The sequence below is a fragment of the Colias croceus genome, chromosome 26 (assembly GCF_905220415.1).
Source record: "Colias croceus chromosome 26, ilColCroc2.1".
In the NCBI taxonomy this organism is placed as follows: domain Eukaryota; kingdom Metazoa; phylum Arthropoda; class Insecta; order Lepidoptera; family Pieridae; genus Colias; species Colias croceus.
In genome coordinates, this window is record NC_059562.1 from 2294050 (window position 1) to 2316320 (window position 22271).

Sequence of the window (22271 nt, forward strand, 5' to 3'; positions counted from 1 at the left end):
TTGATCACATTTTCATTAGTCTACAAAGACGGAAATAATGAAATCCGTGTGACATAATTAGTTATTGTTTTCCTATGCATTCATTAAAACAATTATATTCTATCTATGAATGAATCATTGAAAATTACTATTTCAACGCATTTTTCAATCTCGCCTCATGATCGAATTTATTCATAGATTCTTTATTCTTTTAGATTCTTAAAAAAATCTCATTTATAATCCTACTTAATATTATAATATAAGTTTGTGAGGATGTGTATGTGTGTGTTTGTTACTCTTTCACGCAAATACTACTGAACAGATTACAATGAAATTAAGCACACATATAGAGGGTAACTTGGATTAACACATAGGATAGGTTATGGGTTGGTATATGGGTTTTTCTTTGAAAACGCGGGCGAAGCCGCGGGTGGAAAGCTAGTTTATTAAATTTGTAAAATAATGAGGTACCTATAATATGTTGATGATAATGGATCGGTTTTAATCAAAGTAACTAATACATATAGGCTGAATTTAAAAATATCCAAATACCTATGTATTAAAATTGTTTTCTTGTTTACCCGGTTTATATTTGAATAATAATAGGTCAGCTATCGGCCTTGATTGTGAAGCCATAAATAGAACGCACATTTTAATTATAAATAACCGGTATATAAATTCTAAATAATTTGATATTAAAATAATATCTATACATATAATAAATCTGTAGAAGGGTCAATTCTGTACATTGAAAATGTTGAAAAAATAAATAGCAGGGGGTGTTCCTGGATCGATACCAAACCCAAATATTTGATAAAAAATTTTTTTGTCTGTCTGTCTGTCTGTCCGTCTGTCTGTCTGTCTGTCTGTCTGTATGTGAAGGCATCACGTGAAAACTAACGGTTAGATTTCGATGAAACTTGGTATAATTATACCTTATTATCCTGGGCATAAAATAGGATACTTTTTATCCCGGAAAAATACTTAGAAAAAAAATTAATCTTAATTTTTCCGCGCGGGCGGAGTCGCGGGCGGAAGCTAGTTATAAATAAATTGTTGCTTTTATTTTAAAAATCACGATAGCAACACTAAAATGTCTCACTCACAAAATTACCTAGTATAAAGTCATTTCCCGCTGTCTGTCTGTCACTATGTACCCTTTAGTTTCTGTGATCTGTGCTATGTACCTATGCTACGCAACGGATTTTGATGAGGCTTGCTCGGGGACGGTTTCAGTAATACCAATAATAATATTTACCATGTTTTTGATACCGTTATAAATTTTGGAAAAACTTGCATAGTCTTAGCAATAAATCCTTACGTAAATTGTAACAAAGGACGGATGAATGTCTCCTATAACACAGGTTTTTTTCCTAGCATAGGAGACATTGTTCAAAATGTCACAATAAATGTACCACATATTATACATAGTTATTAATTATTATATTATGTTAGTTGTCTGTTGTGTTGTAACCATGATTGATTCCAAAAAAAAATACCTAATTTGTTTAGTTTTAGACAAAGCGGGAGAAGCCGCGGGGGAAAAGCTTATACCTATTTAATAAATTCAAGATACGATAGGTAAGCTTTTTCCGCCTCCTTAGCAGGTCGTGTAGCTTTTCCATTGGACTATGAGCACAGATTAAAAATCGCTATAAAATACACAAGTCAAGTATCAAGCGCGCTCATAAGACTTCAAGTCTCAAGAGTCATGACTTCATGAGCCTAGTGGTAGTGTCCATCGTCTATCAACGCTAGGTAATGTCACAGTATTGCAATATTTAGGAAATAATATTGTAATACTGTGGTTATTTTCTGTGTTATAACTTATAGCGCAATTAAGTATATAGTACCTACAGTAAGTTTCAAAAAATCAATTTTTTTAAGTATAATTGTTATTATTTATTATAAAATTTTGTGAGTCGTAATAAATTTCCATTCACAATAACTAATCTTCTTCAAGTTTAATTATATTTGTGTTCGCAAAACTTAAAAAGCGTAGGCAGACAAGAAAAATTTTGACAAACTGCATTTTTGCTATTTTTCACTTAATATTATTACCAACTAGGTAGTAGGTATTCCATGAATTTTTCTTACAATTCCGTATCAAATACCAAATAAAACATAATTTTCTTAGCAATTAGGTAATATAAATAATATCATACAAAACCATCGAACTCGCCTCTATCTTAGGCCTCTATAATGCTAGTTAAAACAAATTTAAAACAGATCACGATTTAAATATTATCTAAGCAAATTTATTTATCGCATTTGCTAAGAAGTATAAACATAAAAATTCGCTAACAATTCACGGTCAATCGGCCAGTCGTATTGCATATAAATAAGTTTACATTTTGGTTTGTCCGTTGTCCGTATTCTAATGAGTAAGAATTTACGGCCTCCTTACGTAATAGAGTTTATATTATATGCCTACAGAGTTTCCATGTTAATGTATTTATTAATCATAATACAATCGTATTATATTTTGTTTAATACTTATTACCAACTCTTATACTATGTACCTACTTGTATTTACTGTTAAAAAGTTATACGTACCTGGTTAAAAATAGCAGGATATTTTTTTTAAAAAGGTACCTACAATAATTACAGGTACGTTTTTCAACTTGATTTCCTCCTTGCTTTTATCTCTTTCTACTATTAACTAAAAGGTACTTATTAAACGAGAAAAAATCAATTAACATTTTAATAACCCTCGTGACTCGTCCCTCCTTGTACGGAACCTTAAAAATGAATAAATCGCATATTAGAAATTAGGTTGGTTAATAATAAACATGTGCCAATTACTTTTAATGATTAAAATAACATGAGACTCTTTTCAGTACCTACTAAGCCTACTCATAATATTAATAAAAGTTATATCGATGATACAATGACTATTTTCCGGTCCTCCTTTTATTATTTAATATGGTTGAAGTAAACTGTTACTGATAGATGTAGGTAGGTAATCTACATTCTACTCTCATCTATCTCATAGATATTACATATGTATTGAAAAAACCCTTTCAACACGGCAACAGACAATTATTATTATTAAAGATGCTATGAATTACTGTACATATTTAGTCAAAATTTAAAATATTCTACTAATTACCTACTAATACCTAAATATAGGTTTGCCGCCAATAACAAATACTTCAAACTTATTGCCATAAAAGAAAAAACTGTACCTAAACGGAAACATAAACAATAATAAAAAAAATAACTAAACTAACTACCATAGACAAAAAAAATATTTTTTAATTATTTTTTACTAACATTCGTTAAATGAAGTTGCTACCATGCGAGTTTCGAGTAAATTAAAAAATAATAAATAATTCAGTGGTGATGGATGGTGGTCTAATATACACCGGAGCAATATTTCACAACGAAAATCACGCCTTGCCTATGAATCGTTTACCGGTTTACGTGTTGATATGTCTATTGTGATTGTAGGCGTATTTTAAATACTAACCATAAAAAATTAGCACACGTGTAACCGGTGTTATGAATTCGTGACAGAAAGAGCGGCTTAACGAATATATCGAAAGTAAAAATTTACATTGTACACTGCTCGCTATGTTTTATATTTAAAACTACCAGTTCTAATAAAGCTGCCAATGTACACCATTTTTACAATTGTGTCTGGTTGTAAAAGTCGTCGTTGGTTTTTATTTATTTTGGCTCTAAGGCCTTGTGTACACAATCAAATCAGTTCATAAAGAATCTTATAAAGCGACGCGCGACGCTCGAAAAGTAAAAGATTCTATAAGTAGGGTATAAGTAAGTACATATTATTACTTGTACCTACTGGGGGTACAAATTTTCTTGTTCATTGATCGTGTTTTATCACACTATTTAATGTACACATACATAGTTGACTTACAATAATTGCGTACGTACATCAGTGCCTGTCAGTTTTCTTTCTCATTAACAATCAAAATAAAATAAAATATTTTAGTGTTTAAAAAAATATTTTAATAGACGTACCTGTGGTACCTTACTAGGTCCACCATAGAAGTTTTATTAGAGCGTCATCTAACGTTAGCATTTAGTAAAAGCTTAAGAGTAAAAGTTATGACTACGACGTGATTATTACAGATGGCGTTTTAGGAAAATATATTTTAGTTTGAATTTTTCATCTATAAAATAAATCATAAAAATAAATAACAATATGAGAAAATGTAATTTTCATTTTTATAAATATCTACACAAAACTATTTTTAGTAACGCATTATAAACAATTTTCTTTAATGCCATGGTGATATTGTACACACACATTATACAGTTGGAAATTATAAACAATATGACGTTTTTTGTAAAACAATATGTATTTGTATTGTTTTAATGATAATAATTTTGAAATAATTTTATTAATAGCGTATGTTTATAACAGTTTAGATTACAAATGGCATGACTGTTTTCTGCGTTTCCTTTGCTTACTACGATTCACCTACGATTAATATTAATATGGCAACAAAACACGTTCACAAAATATAGCCAACAAAAAAAAAAAAAAACTTCGAGGCAGCAAAGTAAATGGCGTCTCAACTTGTTTTTTATTCAATACAATTGTATTTCTAATTAAACTGCGGCTTTTTATGTGTAACTGTTTATGTGATATTGAATAAATCAGTTTCCTTAATGTTTTAATGACGTTTAGTGTCTGTTTCGTCGTCATTTCACCGTTTAGTGTGAAACAATGGCGTCGAATGATTCTTTACAATCCAATGTAAAAGTTGATGAAATACATGACTTTGGTGACTATGAAACCAGTGAAAAGAGCAAGTTTGATGCCGGTGAAGGAGGCAAGCGTCGTCGAATGAGTCACGCTTATCGAAAACTTTCGAAATTGGGATACGATCCAAGTGTGCCAACTAATTTGAAACACGCAACATCTAGAGAATTCAAAGGTATGCATAGTTAAATTGATGTATAAGTGCATTATTTTGATAGCTTATAACACACTATCTTTACCAATGCGTTAATTTCAGCCTCTCAAACGTTTTGGTGGGAAAACTGTTAACCTATCTTATTCAAAGTTACATCATTGTAATGGAGGTCACTGCTGTTTATAAACATTTGGTGCATATTTGCTTCATTTTGAATATGCATAATAGTTAAATTCTCAGTTCTTCACTAAATATACGATATTTTGTTATGTATCTGTCTGTTACCATGAAATATGGTTGCAACACTGACCTTGTTACAAGACACTTTCTATTTACTATTTCACTTCATTTGTGTTCTAATTTTTAAGATAAGTATTTTTAAGAGACTAACATTTGAGGTATTTTGACCCAAACATAATTTTATTTTGAGTTACCGACTGCCCTGCAACTATAACATACAGCTTTGCAAGTTTTAGATTTAGTTTAAACTTAGTATCATATTAAGTTTTTCAATCATTCATTGGTTGCCGAGCTTATACTCTGAATTTATACTCTCTTGAGCTCTTTCAATACTGAACCGATTATAATGAAATTGAGCACACATAGAGGGTAACTTGGATTAACACATAGGATAGGTTTTATCCCGGAAATCCCACAGGAACGGGAACTATGCGGGTTTTCCTTTGAAAATGGGGGTGAAGCTGCAGGCAGAAATCTAGTATTCTAATAATAGCATTGTTTACTACAATGAAATGATTTATATGTCAACCTTAAACTTATTTAAAGTAGCCCATATCAAGATGTTGTATTGAAAAAACATGCTAAAATACTAATCCTTTGTAATAATACAATAGTTGAGTTGAAACTTATTGCAAACTAGGTCTTATTATAGATTTACCTTGACACCATAGGTGATGTGAAGAATATAACAACAGAAATGCTTAAAAATAAATAAGCATAGTGTTTATTGATATGTTAAATTGTGAAGACAATATGAATGTTATTTTGTAATAACTATAGAGAATAATAAAATTTAGGTTTAGATGTTGTGAATAGTAAAGGTGCTTCCTGGTGCGAAAGTATTTTTGCCTTAAATCTTTTTTTTTTTTTTTTTACTTAGGATAGGGAAGCGCTTGACCACAATCTCGCCTGATGGAAAGCTGAGATGCGGTCTAAGATGGTACGCGCTTCCCTAGTAGGTACCGGTTCACTCTTCGCTTGAAGACCCCCATATTGTACTCGTCGGGGAACACAGATTCAGGAAGCGCGTTCCAGTCCCTTGCGGTTCGAATGAAGAATGTAGAATCGAACCGCTTAGTCCGGGTACATGGAACGTCCACCATATGGCGATGCCTAGAATCTGTGCGCCTCGACGATCGATGGAAGAACGGGGATGGCGGAACAAGTTCGTGAAGTTCCGCAGCGCACTCACCAAAGTGTATCCGGTAAAAAACCGATAAGCTGGCCACTCTGCGACGATGAGCGAGGCTCTGGAGTTTTTTGCCTACTAGCTCATCGTCGTTTATGAGCCTCTTGGCACGCCTCTCTATCGCCTCAAGCGCCTCCAGCTGGTACTTGGCGGAACCGTCCCAGAGGTGAGAGCAGTATTCCATGCACGATCGGACTTGTGCTTGATAAAGGTTGAGCAACTGTCCCGGGCTGAAATACTGTCTCACCTTCGCCAGAATTCCAAGCTTTTTTGAGGCTACTTGGGCTTTGGATTCTATATAGGAACCAAAGTTCAGAGTAGGCGTCAAGGTGATGCCAAGAAGCTCGAGGTGGTTGGTTATCGGCACGGATACACCCTGGAAAGTCGGAGTCAGATGGAATGGACTCCGTTTAGCGGAGAATAGACACGCCTGGGTCTTAGTAGCATTGAACTTGACCAGATTGGCATCGCCCCAGTCGGAGACTGCCTGTAAGGACAAGTTCATGCGATCGCCCATCGCCTCCCGTAGAGACTGGATTTGTGCCATACTGGCTCGCGCGCTGGATACATATCTCTCCACAACAGTGCTATCGTCTGCGTACCCATACATACCGGGTTTCAGCAGATCGTTGATGTGTAGCAAGAAGAGTGTTGCGGAGAGAACTGATCCCTGAGGGACCCCGGCATTGATAGCCATTAGGTCGGACGAGCAGCCATCAACGACTACTCGTAACGACCGGTCTCTCAGAAAATCTGAGATCCAGGCGCAGAAACCGGTAGGCAGACCGTAGGATGGAAGCTTGCCAATTAGGCTATCATGCCAGACCCTATCGAAGGCCTTTGAGATATCAAGGGAGACAGCAAGTGCTTCACCATGATTCTCTATGGCCTCGCTCCAGACGTAGGTGGCGTACGCTAGAAGATCCCCAGTGGACCGGTTTCGGCGGAACCCGTATTGTCGGTCACTGAGAAGGTCGTTCGCTTCTAGGTGTGCCAGGAGCCTACTGTTCAGTACACGTTCCATAGTCTTACAGAGTATGGACGTGACTGAAATTGGCCTATAGTTGGAGGGGTCGGCACGACTGCCTTTTTTGGGCACGGGCTGCACGTTGGCAAGTTTCCAAGATTTCGGTACTATTCCAGTCGTCATCGAGAGGCGAAAGAGGCGTGTCAGAACAGGAGCAAGTTCAGGCGCACAGGTTTTAAGTACTATGGCTGGAATTCCATCAGGGCCACTGGCTTTATTCACGTCAAGATTCCGCAGCGTTTTAAGCACCTCAGTCTGACGGATGCGAATTTCCGGCATATTCACCTCGCATCCAGGTAGACTGGGAGGTTTCGCATTTGCGGGATCAAGACGAGAATTTTCCGCGAAAAGAGAAGCAAAAAGGTTCGCTTTCTCTACGGCGGTGTGAGCCAGCGACCCATCCGGTTTCAGCAGTGGAGGAAGTGAGGGGCGGCAGAAATTCGATTCAACCGTCTTAGCCAGGGACCAAAACGCTTTGCTACCAGAGGGGTAAGAAGCTAGTTTGTTCCCTATACGGCTGACGTGGTCAAATCGAGCTTTCCGTAGAGCCTTTTTGCAGGACTTGGCGGCCCGGTTGAAGGCTTTCTTCTTGTCTGACACGTCCTTGGCCTTGCGGTGTCGAGCATCAACCCATGCCAGATATGCTTCATGCTTTAGCGCTTCAGCGCGTCTGCAATCGGCTCTGAACCAGGGCTGAGCTTTGCCGGACATGGCCACGTCCGAGAATGGGATAAAGTACTCCATTCCCTGTCGCAGCACATCTGTCACAGCATCCGCGCAGGTCGAAGGATCATCAGAAGAAAAGCAGACAGGCCGCCAGGGATAAGACGCAAAGAAGGAACGCATCTCACAAACTGACAAAACTTTCCTGTTCCTGTAGGCATTTATTATTATTAATAACAAGTTATGAATAGTTTGTTTATTAATAAAATTACTGTGGCCAAAATGTTTAGATAATTGTTCAGTTTTCATAATATTAATAAAAGCTATAAAATTGTCTTGGAAATAATAACTTTGAAAAAACGTTTTATAAAAAAAAAATTGCAAAAAATAAATAAAATAGTACAATAATAAATTTAGTTACTTAAAATCTGATTAAATTAATGTTTTCTCACCCTTGATAAGTGTACAAAATTTTCATTAAACCAATCAAAATCAAGTCTAAAATAAGCTAATGAAATTATGTTAAAAATGAAACAAGAAATACAAGGTATGTAGACTATGACTAACTTATATTTAAACAAGCTTACCGCCCGCGGCTTCGCCCGCTTTGCCTAAAACCTAATAAATTATATACTTAAACCTTTCTCTTGAATCACTCTATCTATTAAAAAAAACCACATCAAAATCAGTTGTGTAGTTTTAAAGATTTAAGCATACAAAGGGACAGAGAAATGTAGTGATTGAATTGTATCAATTTGAATAGAAGCTTAAACTATTAGAAGAAAAACCCAGTTCAATAACATTGATGAAATAATATACAAAATGTTAATTATATATTCCTATTCATTTTAGTTATTTATTCATCACAATGAAAGCAGATTTACAGTGTTCTTACAGTATTTAGTCTGTATTTTTACTTCATAGCCATGTTCAGCTATATTAAGGGTTTTAAATTATAACTCTGTATAAGTATGCTAATCCAACATAAATATAATAAAATAAAAAAATTTAAAAGTTAACTGTATGTGTTCACATCTTTAGAGCTTTAACTAGTGCTTCAATATGAATAATTTTTAAGTACCAATCTTCCTTGGATCTCGATATCAATAATTTTATGTCATTAATAAAAAGATGAAAATTGGGTATTCAAAATGTTAAAAAAACGATTCCACAAATATTTTTTTATATTTTCAAAAGTAGTTGTACTAGCTTTCCACCCGCAGTTAGGAAATTTATATGTGTTTTAAAGAGATGTTTCACCCAAAAAGTAGCATATTATGTCTGTCTCCAGTAGGAGGCTGCAGACAGACATCATATGCCATATAACCATCTCTAGACATAAAAATCTTATCATAAAATAGTTTCAGTGTAACATGAATAACAAACAAACAAAAAAATACACTTACGCACTTACAATATTGAATATACTTACGCATTTATAATATTAATAAGATTACTATTTGAAACTTGTCTCAATTATCTTTTATTCATTAATTTCAGAGAGAAAACGCAAGCTCAGCACGGATTCAAATGAACTCTGCGTCTGGGGGGAGAACACGCGTCCGTCGAAACTAAGCAAGATATGGCCAGTCTTCGACTCTGGAGGATTCGGAGACACATCCATCCTCACCGTCAACATACTGCAAAAGTCACCACCCATGCAGAACCCATTACTATTTGATGGAAATAGCGTAGATGTAACGCAACCATTGCTAGACTATATCGGCGGTATCAACGCGTCGTGGAAACAAACCCAGCTATCTAATACCATACCACGCGATGATACCACGAAGAGAATCTATTCGTCAGTGACTAGGCAGTTGCGAATAATCAACGCTCACTTCCAACACGCTATGTACAGATATAAGTATCCGAGAGTAACAAGAGCGAATGTGCTTCTAGAAGGTACTAGTTCAAGAAGACTGTCCACTCATTTCAATTTATCCTTAAAGGCAATTAAGTTTCAAACGGCGCCGAGAAGACAGTTACCGTGCTATGGTAATTTGGAGTTGCCGTTGAAAATTAAGCAGGAGCGCGCAACGTCGCCGCAAGTGTATCAAGGGATTAATAGAAGTGTTAATGTTGAAATGGATAAAGTGCAAAGTGATGTGAAAGTGAAAGTTGAACGGGATAAAGAGAGAGATCGAGAGAGGGAGAGGGATAAGGACAAGGATAAAGATAGGTGAGTTAGCTTTAATTTTAAGTATAAGTAACTAGCTGCGCTTCTTAGTTCCACGCGCGTGGCTCCGCTCCTGTTGGTCATAGTGTAATGATAGCCTCTATTTTGTCTATACTCTACAGCCTTCCTCGGTAAATGGGCTTATCTTACACTTAAAGAATTTTTCAAATTGGACCAGTAGTTCTTGAGATTAGTATGTTCAAACAAACAAACAAACTCTTCAGCTTTATAATATTAGTAAAGATATGATGATGATAGGAAACAGCTTGGGCATCTCTATGGAGGAGAGATTAAGCTTGATTTATATTTCATTTCATTTTGTTAGGATTTTTCTTTCGTACTCATGCGTTTTGCCTTGTAATGTCAGAATTCTTATTTTCTTTTATTATTTAATTATTCCTTATTACTAAAGTCTACTTACTAAAAAATAATGTATAAAATGTAAACACAAGTTTAACAATAGTTTAAGACAATCTGATCTATGCAACTTTGCTTGTAAAATAAAGTTTGCAAGTTTTCATTGCTGCTTTTACTTGTAGTGCTATAAGTCCATTTAAGTCCGCAGACTTCCTAGATGATGAACAAATTTTTCTATTCATACGAGTATGTAGTTTCTGAGATTAACATGGTCAACTCTATAAATAAACATACTCTTCAGCTTTATGATATCACTACATAGTATAAAACAAAGTCGCTTTCTCTGTCCCTATGTCCCTTTGCACGCTTAAATCTTTAAAATTACGCAACGGATTTTGATGCGGTTTTTTTTAATAGATAGAGTTATTCAAGAGGAAGGTTTTAGTATAGTATATAATATTTTAGGTTTTAGACAAAGCGGGCGAAGCCGCGGGCGGTAAGCTAGTTGAATATAAATTGTATTATTTAGCCAAAGTTAATGTTAAACTTGATCTATTTCATATGTAAATATCTATTTCAGCACATATTTGAACTATATCATTTACAGATGAATTTCCACTCGTCTATTCTTTTTCCAAGCTCCAAATTCTCAAAGTGAATTTCACTTAAACTTAATTCATTTTATAACACGCGTTTTACCTGGTCTTGTTTGGTGAAGCCTTATAAATACAAAAACTATAAAATAAGGTTTATGTTACTCGGTATGGCCTGTAGGATATAGATTGAGCTTCCTAATACATAAGGAATTACATACCATTTTTTTTAAATATGCTTAGTAGTTTTTGAGTTTATTATAACCATTTACTGAACGATTGAATGAAACTTATTAATGAATCTGATCGTTGTCGTCGTCGTCGTTTTAAAATGAAATCTATCACATCAACATCAGTTAAGATACCGTTTTATTATAACACACAGATCGCACTCGTCTAGACACTCGTGCCAGCAGTGCCGTCGTCGTGCGCGCATCAAACGCTGCTCGATCGGCGTGCAGTGCCGCCGCGAACGCGCCGCACAGGCCGCACCCGCGGCGCCCGGCTGGGGGCCGCTGGCCGCCACCAGCGTGCACATGAAGGAGCTCAAGTACCACAGGTGGGTGGGGTTGTTTCTTAAGCCTTGCATCCACTTGAGCATCCACTGGAGACGCCTGAGCACATGGCCAGTCCTTCTCGATTGACGTGCAGTGCTACAAAAGTGTAGTGGAGCGTATCGTCGGATTATTCAGATCATACTCATGACAGCAGTCAGCAGCGCTCGCTCATTTCTGTCGGAGAAATAACTCTCTATAATTTGTTATAATTATGTAGGTATGTGAAAAAATATTGAATAATGCACAAAATCAGTGCGCACACCTTGCGCGGTCGATGGTACTTGGTAGTACCGAGACTATCCCACCAAGCTACTGACTCAAGGAATATAAACCATAGAATGGCCCGTAAACCCATGCATTCCATATCAATTAAATCTCTACATTATATTGTACACCATAGAGTACCTTCTAATAGGAAGGTACTCATTGGAACCGAACGTAGGAACATAACAACTACATACTCTGTTGTAATTCTCTCACACTAACTTAAAATAATAATACTAAAGAAATACTTTCTAAAAGTGGTCGTAACAACTTATAATAACTATAAAGATTGTTAAGACTGCCTTTTAATTTTTTGAATGATGTTTCTTCTCCGTTTTCGATCAGAGATGTTTTGAAAATTTTCATATGGAATTATGAAACATAGTCACGAAAAGCGAATCATAACTCTAAACAAAATGTTTGTTTTCCAGGCTAATGCGGGTCGAGACGCATCCGAACGGCGGCGCTAGTGTCGTCTACTTGCATCAGAACGACGTCGATATGCTCAGTTCGACGCAACAGGAGATACTTGCTAAGGAATTTCTTAAGGTACTTTTTTCTTGTATGTTATGTTGTAGATGGACAATTCATTTTGTTATCTGTTTAATAAAATTCAAATAATGTTGTTTTATTGCATGTGTATAGCATAGTAACTGACGAACATCTAATCAGACTGTAATTTATTTTTGGTTTGCCTCTTGCAATAGTTCTTATTTATTTCTTTAAGCAATATATGTGATCATTGATAACTTATTTTACTTTCCAATAATTCGTAGCGGAATAAATTACTGTTTTAAAATCTTTTGTGTACCTATTTAAAAGTTCAAGTACAACATCTGCCTATTTTTTGTTACATTTAACTAATTTTGCAATAATTTGTCATACTAATTTTTTTTTCCGCTCCTCCAGTTGGTGTTCTCAGAAGACAGCGATGGTTGGGCCAACTTTGTCTGCGGTGTGGTGCGGGGAGCTGCTGCCCGTCTACCCTGCCTGCTGAAGTACCTGGCTGAGAGGCATCCCACCCTCACTGTGAAGGCTGGAGTGCTGGCACGGGCCTCGGATATTGAAACCACCACAATTAGTCGATATTATCAGCAGGTGTGTAAAAAATTCCAATTATATATAAGTAGTAGGATAATGTTATACCACTATATTTAGTAAATATATAATATATATAATAGTCAGTAGAGCTTCATATATGTAAAGTAAAAATAAATTAAATAAAAATGCCTTTAATAATTCTAATAGCATGTATATTGTATATGTATGGTAAAGGTAGTGGATAATGTTTGCAATTTAAAAAAAGGCGGAAGACGCGAGTTCTTTTCCTGCGTCATGATCGATTTTCTCTATTTCTTAAAAAAATATCATTTGAATGCTATTAAACTAAAATATCAAATTCAATTATAAAATTTCTCAATGAAACCGTTAATTCCCAGGTTCAACAAAGCTATGCAGCAGGCACGTTTCGCAGTGGACCCTTACACCAGATCTCTTTAGTGGGCACCGTGCACGAGGAGGTCGGGGGTTACTTCCCGGATATGCTGACCATGCTTGCTGAGTGTCCGTTTCTTAATTTGGTAGGTTTCTGTTTGATCTATGATGTTGTTTATTGGTTAGGAATATAATCTGGTTGGTAAGTGATGGAACAATATGGCATAAAAATAATGTAAGAAAAGAAGCCTATTTGTCATGATGTTCAGTTGGAAAAAATGAAGTAAAAGTGAATATTTTAAGAACAAAATCACTGAAGGTACAATATTCTGAAGTGGTATGTTTATATTTGTATTTTAATGTAACTAAATGTTCCATGATTAGTTTTACTCGAGCACGCGTGCCCTTAAATTATGAGTACATAGTAGATGCGGTGCCGTTGAAAAGAGTTACAGAAGTACGTGATTTGGGGATAAGTGTCACGGCGGACCTTTCGTTTCGAGGACATATTACGCAAATTTGTAAAAAAGCGTATAGAAATTTGGGCTTTGTACTCAGGCAGTCGCGGGGATTCACCAACATTACGGTAGTCAAAACGTTATACAATGCTCTTGTCAGGAGTTATTTGGAACACAGTGCGGTCATATGGGCACCGCACGAAGCAAAGTACACGGTTATGTTGGAAAGAGTACAAAATAAATTCATGCGACACCTGTACATGAAGCTTTATGGCGTGTATCCCTTCTATCCTCTAATGTATCCCACACTGTTTGTGCTGGGAATGGTGGGATATAATGAGTTAAGGGTAAGGCGCGAATTTAAGCTGGTGGCATACTTGGTGGAGGTTTTAAGGGGCAAAGAATACAATCCTGGAATATTACAGAGATTGCATTTTAAGGTTCCAGACAACTATTTAGGAAGAAGAATCTTACCCAATTTACTGTATGTTCCAGTAGCGAGGACTAATCTATTAGCCAAATCCCCTCTTTTTTGTGCATTCCGTACAGTTAATGAAGTACACAATAAAATAGATGTGTTCTCTTGTACTTTGAGTGATTTTTCAAAGGTGCTCTTATATATTTTATGCTATCGGGAATGTTAATTGTATTGAGATTATAATTGTTAAGTAGTACTTATTTTTAATTTTAATGATGTTGATGTTTGATGAGATGAGATTTGTTTTTGTTAATTTATAAAAGAACACTGTCGAATTAGGTTAGAATCCTGTAATGATAGTAAGTTCTATGTGATGTAAATAAATAAATAAATAAATAAATATTTTTTAAATACACAATATCATCAAGTTACGGGTACGATTAACTTAACGGGTAAAAATAATAGACATAAGAAATAAGAAACAAATATTTTTGTTGTACTTTTTATTGCCAATCTTCTACAAACATATTCATATAAAATAAAGAAATATGGGTAATAAGTTGATAACAAACAAAATTATGGTAATCAAGTTTTAAATTAATTCTCAATTAATTATTCCACTACAGACAATGCCCTGGGGCCCCATGTCTGCGGTAGAAATGGAGCCACAGGAATCGAACGACGGGCCCATACTGTGGATCAGGCCGGGTGAACAGCTGGTGCCCACCGCTGAGCTTGGCAAGAGTCCTATTAAGAAAAGGCGGTATGTGTACATTGAGTTATAATTTTTTTTATTTTATTTATTTTTCATTCCAGAAAAAAAGAACACAATATCTAGTACTCTGCTAAACTGTACAGCAGTTTTTTTCATATGTTTAGCTTGTGTCAGTTTTAGTTGCATATGGAGAGGAAGAAATCAAATAAGCTATTGTTTGATCTGATAGTTTAAATCGACCGACCACACAAGTAAAAAAGTGTCTTACAAGGAGCGATCATCATCAGGCAACCTACTAACTTATTTGCTTGCTATGTTTATGTAACACTAGCTGCTCCGCGCGGTTTCACCCCCGTGGCTCCACCCCTGTTGGTCGTACCGTGATGATATATAGCCTATAACCTTCCTCGATAAATGGGCTATCTAACAACGAAAGAATTTTTCAAATCGGACCAGTAGTTCCCGAGATTAGCGCGTTCAAACAAACAAACAAACTCTTCAGCTTTATAATATTAGTATAGATAAAAATGTCTTATCTCGTTTAGGCTGTGCGTTGATATGTATATCGACAGTCAGTGAACGATTTAGTTTGGATTTGATTTAATTTTGTAATGCTATTGTTATGTAAATGTTATTGTTATGTTACAGGACGGGCATCAACGAGCTGCGCAACTTGCAGTACCTGCCGCGGTACAGCGAGGCGCGCGAGTTCCTGTTCGAGGACCGCACGCGCGCGCACGCCGACCACGTGGGCCACGGGCTCGACCGCATCACCACCGCCGCTGTCGGTAAGTGCACCACAATCTATACTGATATTATAAAGCTAATCCACACTAATATTATAAATGCGAAAGTAATTCTATCTGTCTGTCTGTTGCTCAATCACGCCTAAACTACTGAACCAATTTGCATGAAATTTGGTATGGAGATATTTTGATATTCGAGAAAGGACATAGGCTACCTTTTATTACGAAATATGTACCACGGGCGAAGCCGGGGCGGACCTCTAGTATAATATGTACTACTATTACTATACTAATCTATACTAATATTATAAAGAGGAAAGGTTTGTATGTATGTATGTATGGTTTTCAAGCATAAACTACTGAACCGATTACAATGAAATTAACCGAGAATGAACCGAGCACATGTGTGCTAAATTTCATTGTAAATAGAATTGTAATATAGAGGGTAACTTCGATTAACACATAGGATAGGTTTTACCCCGGAAATTCCACGGGAATGGGAACTATGCGGGTTTTCCTTTGAAAACGCGGGCGAAGCCACAGGCGGAAATCTAGTATAATATAATCTCAGGGACTACTGGCCCGATTTGAAAATTTCTTTCAGTGTTAGATAGCCCATTTATCGAGGAAGACTGTTGGCTATATATCATCACGCTAAGACTAGCAGGAGCGGAGCAATGCGGGTGAAACCGCGGAGCGCAGCTAGTGTTAAATACGACGAGCATCTTAGTTTGTTGTACCTGTGCGGTACAATAAGGCGTACAGATCGCAGTGCAACCGTACCTTTTATGGTACAGGTGTGGTATGGTACGCGTCGTAGTGCTTTTGGCACCGAGCCGTGCGTCTCGTTGTACCTGCGGCAGTACAGTTAGGCGTATCCATCGTAGTACTCTCGTTGACGACGGTTCGCTGTACTCGCTCGCTGTTTTCACAATGCGACCAGACGCAGGAGTTACTGTTCGAATTATAGTGGATGTTTTTAAAGTGATATTATATATTGTGATGTTTATATAGATGTATGTTTGATTAAACTAACGTATATGTGAAGTTAACTTTAATTTAACAGCGAGCATGTTATTTTCAAACCGATATTATTCGTGTCCTTAGGCGTGCTAAAGGCGATCCAATGCGGCTCGGAGCAGGAGCGCGGGTACTGTTTAATTTCACAGCTGACATTAGCATATATGTGAAGTTAACTTTAATTTAACAGCGAGCGTGTTGCATGTAAAATAATGATTTTATCGATGTTTTCGTGTCGTCAGGCGTGCTAAAGGCGATCCAATGCGGGTCGGAGCAGGAGCGCGGGCGGATCACGAAGGACGTGGTCGCGTTCCACGCGGCCGACTTCAACAAGCTGGTGCAGCTGCTGCAGCTCGACCTGTACGAGCCGCCCATCTCGCAGTGCGTCACCTGGTCGGTATATTATATAAATCAACTAGTGGTTCGCCCCGGCTTCGCCCGTGGTACCTACATGTTTAAACTATCCTATCTCTCAAGTTGGATCGAACTGCACATGGTGTGCGAATTTTATTATAATCGGTTAAGTGGTTTAGGAGTCCATTGAGGACAAACATTGTGACACGAGATTTATATATATATAAATCAATAAATATTTCAGGACAATTTTCACACACGGCACGATCTGATCCCATACTAAGCTTTCGCTTGTGTGGCTGATAAACATACATAATTTAAAATAAATAATTATTTAGATAAGTAATGCCCAGACACAGAGCAAACATCTATGTTTATCACACAAATATTTGCCCGAGTGGGAATCGAACCCACAACCTCTGGCTTGGAAGGCAGGGCCACTGCCAACCCCAGGTTGCCCAGAATAAAAACATCAGAATATGGTCTACGTCACTGAGGAATACTGTAACTTTCTATGGTTGCTAAAAAATTCAAATCAATTTTAATTCAAATTTAATAGGTTATATTATTATATGAAATGAAATAAAAATATACAGTAATACTGTACAGGTAGAAATTTTTATTTCATATGAGGAAATAAAGAAAATGTTGTTTTTCACATTAAAAATATATGTTTCAGTTATATTTGTAAGATTTAATCAAATATTCTGCCATCAGGTTAGAAGAAGCGAAACTGAACCAACTCCGTCGAGAGGGAGTAAGATACTCCCGACTACCGCTGTGTTCGGATGACATCTACTTTCTGCCGAGGAATATTATTCATCAGTTTAGAACCGTTTCCGCTGTTACGTCTATAGGTAAGATATACATATAAATTGTTTGTTGTAACTTGTAAATATTGCGAATTTTTTGGCTTAGGGCTGATTTTCCAAAAATGTATTCTAATTGTCCGTATTTGACAGTTTACAGGTGACATTTTAAAATGTTCGTGATAATACTTTATTGGACGAATAAATTTTAACCAAGGATTGAAAAATCGGCTCTTAGTAGTGGTACAATCACTTAAAAGAGAAAATGTCTAATAAATTTTAGTTCTAAACAGTTTTTATTGGGACACTATAGCTGTATGTATATTACTAAACACTAATATTCACTGTTTCAGTCAACAGTTAAAACAATAAAATGTACTTATTCTGGCATAATGATTGTTTGATAATTGTTTTAAAATCAGTGTAACTACTTTTTAACAAATAACTTTACTAATATTATAAAGCTGAAGAGTTTTTTTGTTTGATTGTTTGTTTGTTTGTTTGAACGCGCTAATCACAGGAACTACAACACAGCTAGTACACAAATAAACAGACATTAATATAACTATTAACTATACTAATTTTTGCGGCCACACAGACTATATTAAAGTATTTATAATAATAATAATGTTTTGCAGCGTGGCACCTCCGTCTCAAGCAATACTACCCGTCGTCGGAAGCATCGTCACCGGCGGATGAAAGGCCTCCACCTGATGCACCCGTCATCAACCATACTGGTAATTTATTTGTTTTTAAGCTATTATTGCATAGCTTCTATCGCGGGCCTAGAGCGCGGGGACCGAATCGAGAAATTCCGTAACGAAAAAACCTCACGCTCCCCACTCCGACGGGTGGAGGTGTGGCTTGAAGGCATAGCATGCAATAGCTTAACCGCGGCAGTCCCCGAGTGACACACGTCTTTTTTTATTTTATTTGAACAGTGGCTTTTAGTGTAACATAGTTTTATTTTAGAATGTGCTTTAAAGTAATTTTGATGAAGATAAACATGCATAGTAGAAAATGTTGGTAGAACTAGATAATAAATAAAATATTACACAACGTTTCCATTGACAAAATTCTGTTTAATTTTATTCTTTTTTAATCAAATGTATTTTTATTTGCAGAATCTAAAAAATCCTCAAAACACAAGAGCGGCGTGATCGAGATGAGAGCGCTTAGCGCGAAGTTCAAAGAGAAGGATGCGCTTAAAATTACGAATGTAAGGAAAAGCTTGGACAAGGAGAAAACGGAGAGGCGCTCGGATAAACACGAACGTAGCGACAAGACTGAACAGAAGGACAGACACACACATAGACATAAAGACTCAGACAAGCATAGATCCGAAAAATCCGATCGATCGAGCGAAAAGTCAGAAAAATGTACGGAAAAATCGGATAAAACTGAAAGCAGAACTGAAAAAGAGAAAGCGGAAAAACTCGAGAAAGAGATCAAATACGAGAAACCAGAAATGAAAACACCAGAAAAGAGAGACCCGAGAAGCGAAGAGACAACAAATTCAGACAGAGGTGAAGTTGGTCGGACTTCAGAAAAGTTTGAGAAAACTGAAGTTAGATGTGATAAAGACAAGTCGACGGATAAAAGTGAAGTGAGAAGTGACAAAGAGAGATCTGATAAGAGTGAAGTGAGAAGTAACGATAGAGATAAAGTGTCAGATAAGTCTGACGTCAGAACGGAGAGAGAACACAAAGATAGGTCGGAGAAATCCGAAAGGGAGCGGACTAAAGACAAATCCGACAGGCGGTCAGACAAATACGACAGAGAGAGGATAGACAAGTCTGACAGAACGGACAAGAACGACAATCGCTCTGACGGCAAGGAGAGAGAGAAGGATAGGAGTGAGAGATCTGACAGGACGGAGAAATCAGACAGGTCAGAGAAATCAGACAGGTCGGAGAAATCGCACGACCACCACAGGCGTTATCCGTCGAAACACAAGTCGCATCACAAGTCAGACAGAAGAGAGAAAGAACACAGACACAGAAGTTCCATTGACAGGAAACACGATAAACACAGAGATAGTGGGAAAGAGAGGAGTGACTCAAAATCGACGCCTTGTAAAGAAAGTGCTAAAGAAACGAAAACGTTAGACATTAAGACGAACAGTGTTAAAGATGACAAAGTGGACGGTGCGAAAGAGACGGCGAACGGTGTGGCCGCGTGTGCGAGAGAGATGAAGAGTGAGGTGTCGTGTGAAAAGTTACCGCAAATAGTTCATCGACCTCCGGATTAGATGTGTGTGTGTTTGTTTGTGGATCGCTCAGTGATTTTAAACTTAAGTCAAACGTGTTAGGGATTCATTTAGTCTTGACTGGGGCCAAATTTTAATGGAACGATTTATGAGAACTATTGAATGTCATGCTTGGTTTTTATAGACATGTAAAGATTTTTTAAAGTATGTATTTGAAAAAAAATGTTAATCAAGTAACAAAAAGGTCACAAGTTCAATTTAAAAATTTGATATTGTGCATCTTTTAAGAAATCCGAATGTTTTCCTAAATACCAAATAATAAAATAATATGTCCAAATAATTAAAATTTATTTTCCTTTTAAAAATATTTGGTAATCTTTTACTATAAAATGGAATTAAATAATCCGCCTGTTTACTTTATAATGTCGGCCTTGAAACAATAATTCATACAATAAACACTCATACTGCAAGGATTCGATCTCAAGACCTCACTGTGCGATCCACTTCACCCTGTAAATGCCTAAACCGAAATTAGTGTAACTTTCTTGTAAATATAGGTTAAGGAGTCTCTGAGAGGCTAGGCAGTGTATATGGTTGAGTACGCAGTTTTAGATATTTGTTTTTTTATTAGATGATAAAAGTGAAATTTTCAAGAAATAAAGTTTTGTTTTTAGAATTATCAGCATTGTATTTTTTTTTTGTAAATGTAATAGTGCGTTTTAAACGCCTGTATTAAAAATCAGTTCACACTAAATTCAAATTATAATAACTACATCTATGTAATGTAAAAAACATTTTTGCTTCTTTTATTTTTAAAGTTTAACATCGTGAATTGGCCGAATTTTATACTCTAAAACTGCGTTATGAATGTGATTAAAAGAGTTTTAATGAAGACGACGATATAATAAATAAATTATAAGAGGAAATTTAAAAATATTCACGCATAATTCTAAAGATTGCACTAAATCTACGATTGATATATTCTAATAGAATAAGGGTTATACTTATGTTTTTTTGTGATTTTTAATAATTTATTTATTACGTTAAAGATTGCTAGGACGATAATCTAAGTTCTCCATTATAGTATTAAAAGTAAGATGAAAAAGACGTTTTACATTTATAAAAAAGCTTCCAACTTGCCAGTGAAATAAATGAGTTTGAAGCCCAGCTCTCTCCTAGTGACGAAAAATTAGGTGTGTGGATCAGCCCATATACGTTCCCACTGCTGGGACACGGGCCTCCTATGAGGGTACAGGCCATAATCCACCGCGCTGGCCAAGTGCGGGTTGGCGGATGACACATGTCGTCGAACTTTTTTTTTTTAATTCTTCGACATGTCGATTTCCTCACGATGGTTTCCTTCACCGTTCGAGCAGTGGTGATGTAACAACATGCGCAGATAAATTGAAAAAATCAATTTATTTCCTGCGCGCTCGCCTGGTCTCGAACCCCGGACTTATCGATTCGAAGTCCGAGGTCTCACCACTGAGCCACCACTGCTGAAAAATTAGGTACAGGCTCATAATGTTTTATATGAGAAAATTAAAATTATCAAAGAAAAAACTTGATTGTAAAACCCACGAGGCCACGATAAGTCATGCTCATTCACACAAACGTGATTTATATTTTAACGTTATTACGTTAAATAGTTATTTATTGTTTCTCGTACATATATTTTTTGAAAATAATAAATAGATTTATGATAGTAATGATGCAGTTTTATTTTTACCCTGACATGTAATTTCATATTTATTGCCATTTTTTTATATTATGCCACAATTTATACATTTTATATTACTCTTTTGAGTACACGCACTTGGCTGACAGTTAACAATAGCCGAGCGGTTATAGTTAGTGTATTATAAGTGTCAAAATGTACAACTCTTATTTTCTCTAACCGTTCTTTAACACGTTTGTTATTGCTAAAGTAACATGGTGCAACTCAGCCTTTATAAAGAAAAGTATATCAAAACCCAAACCCTATGGCTGGTTGCAGAGCTAGACCGACCGTCAGTGCGTACCGTCGGTCCTGACGATACGCATCAACAGGCATGACGACAGTATCCATAAATGATCGTATCAGTGTTTTTAAGGGAAAATGTATAATAAATAAATTCAATATAGTGACTTAAAAATCTTAAAAACACTAAGATTAATGAGATTATCAATAA

General features: G+C 36.3%; 1 protein-coding gene across 1 annotated transcript; it reads left to right on the forward strand.

Annotated features, from left to right (window-relative positions):
* Window positions 1-4494: 4494 nt before the first annotated feature.
* Window positions 4495-21809, forward strand: LOC123703424. Its single transcript, XM_045651410.1, has 13 exons — window positions 4495-4889; window positions 9488-10169; window positions 11502-11675; window positions 12369-12486; window positions 12847-13035; window positions 13377-13517; window positions 14874-15010; window positions 15611-15750; window positions 16971-17121; window positions 17800-17939; window positions 18530-18628; window positions 19016-21293; window positions 21612-21809. The coding sequence occupies exons 1-12, from the start codon at window positions 4679-4681 to the stop codon at window positions 20140-20142; spliced, it is 3309 nt and encodes a 1102-aa protein (XP_045507366.1). The 5' UTR covers window positions 4495-4678; the 3' UTR covers window positions 20143-21293; window positions 21612-21809.
* Window positions 21810-22271: the final 462 nt, after the last annotated feature.

Excerpts from the sequence above, each read along its gene's own strand:
- LOC123703424 (XM_045651410.1), top strand. The coding sequence starts at position 4,679 with ATGGCGTCGAATGATTCTTTACAATCCAATGTAAAAGTTGATGAAATA. Across the intron at positions 13,518-14,873 it reads AGTGTCCGTTTCTTAATTTG|ACAATGCCCTGGGGCCCCAT; the intron begins GTAGGTTTCTGT and ends ATTCCACTACAG. Across the intron at positions 18,629-19,015 it reads ACCCGTCATCAACCATACTG|AATCTAAAAAATCCTCAAAA; the intron begins GTAATTTATTTG and ends TTTTATTTGCAG.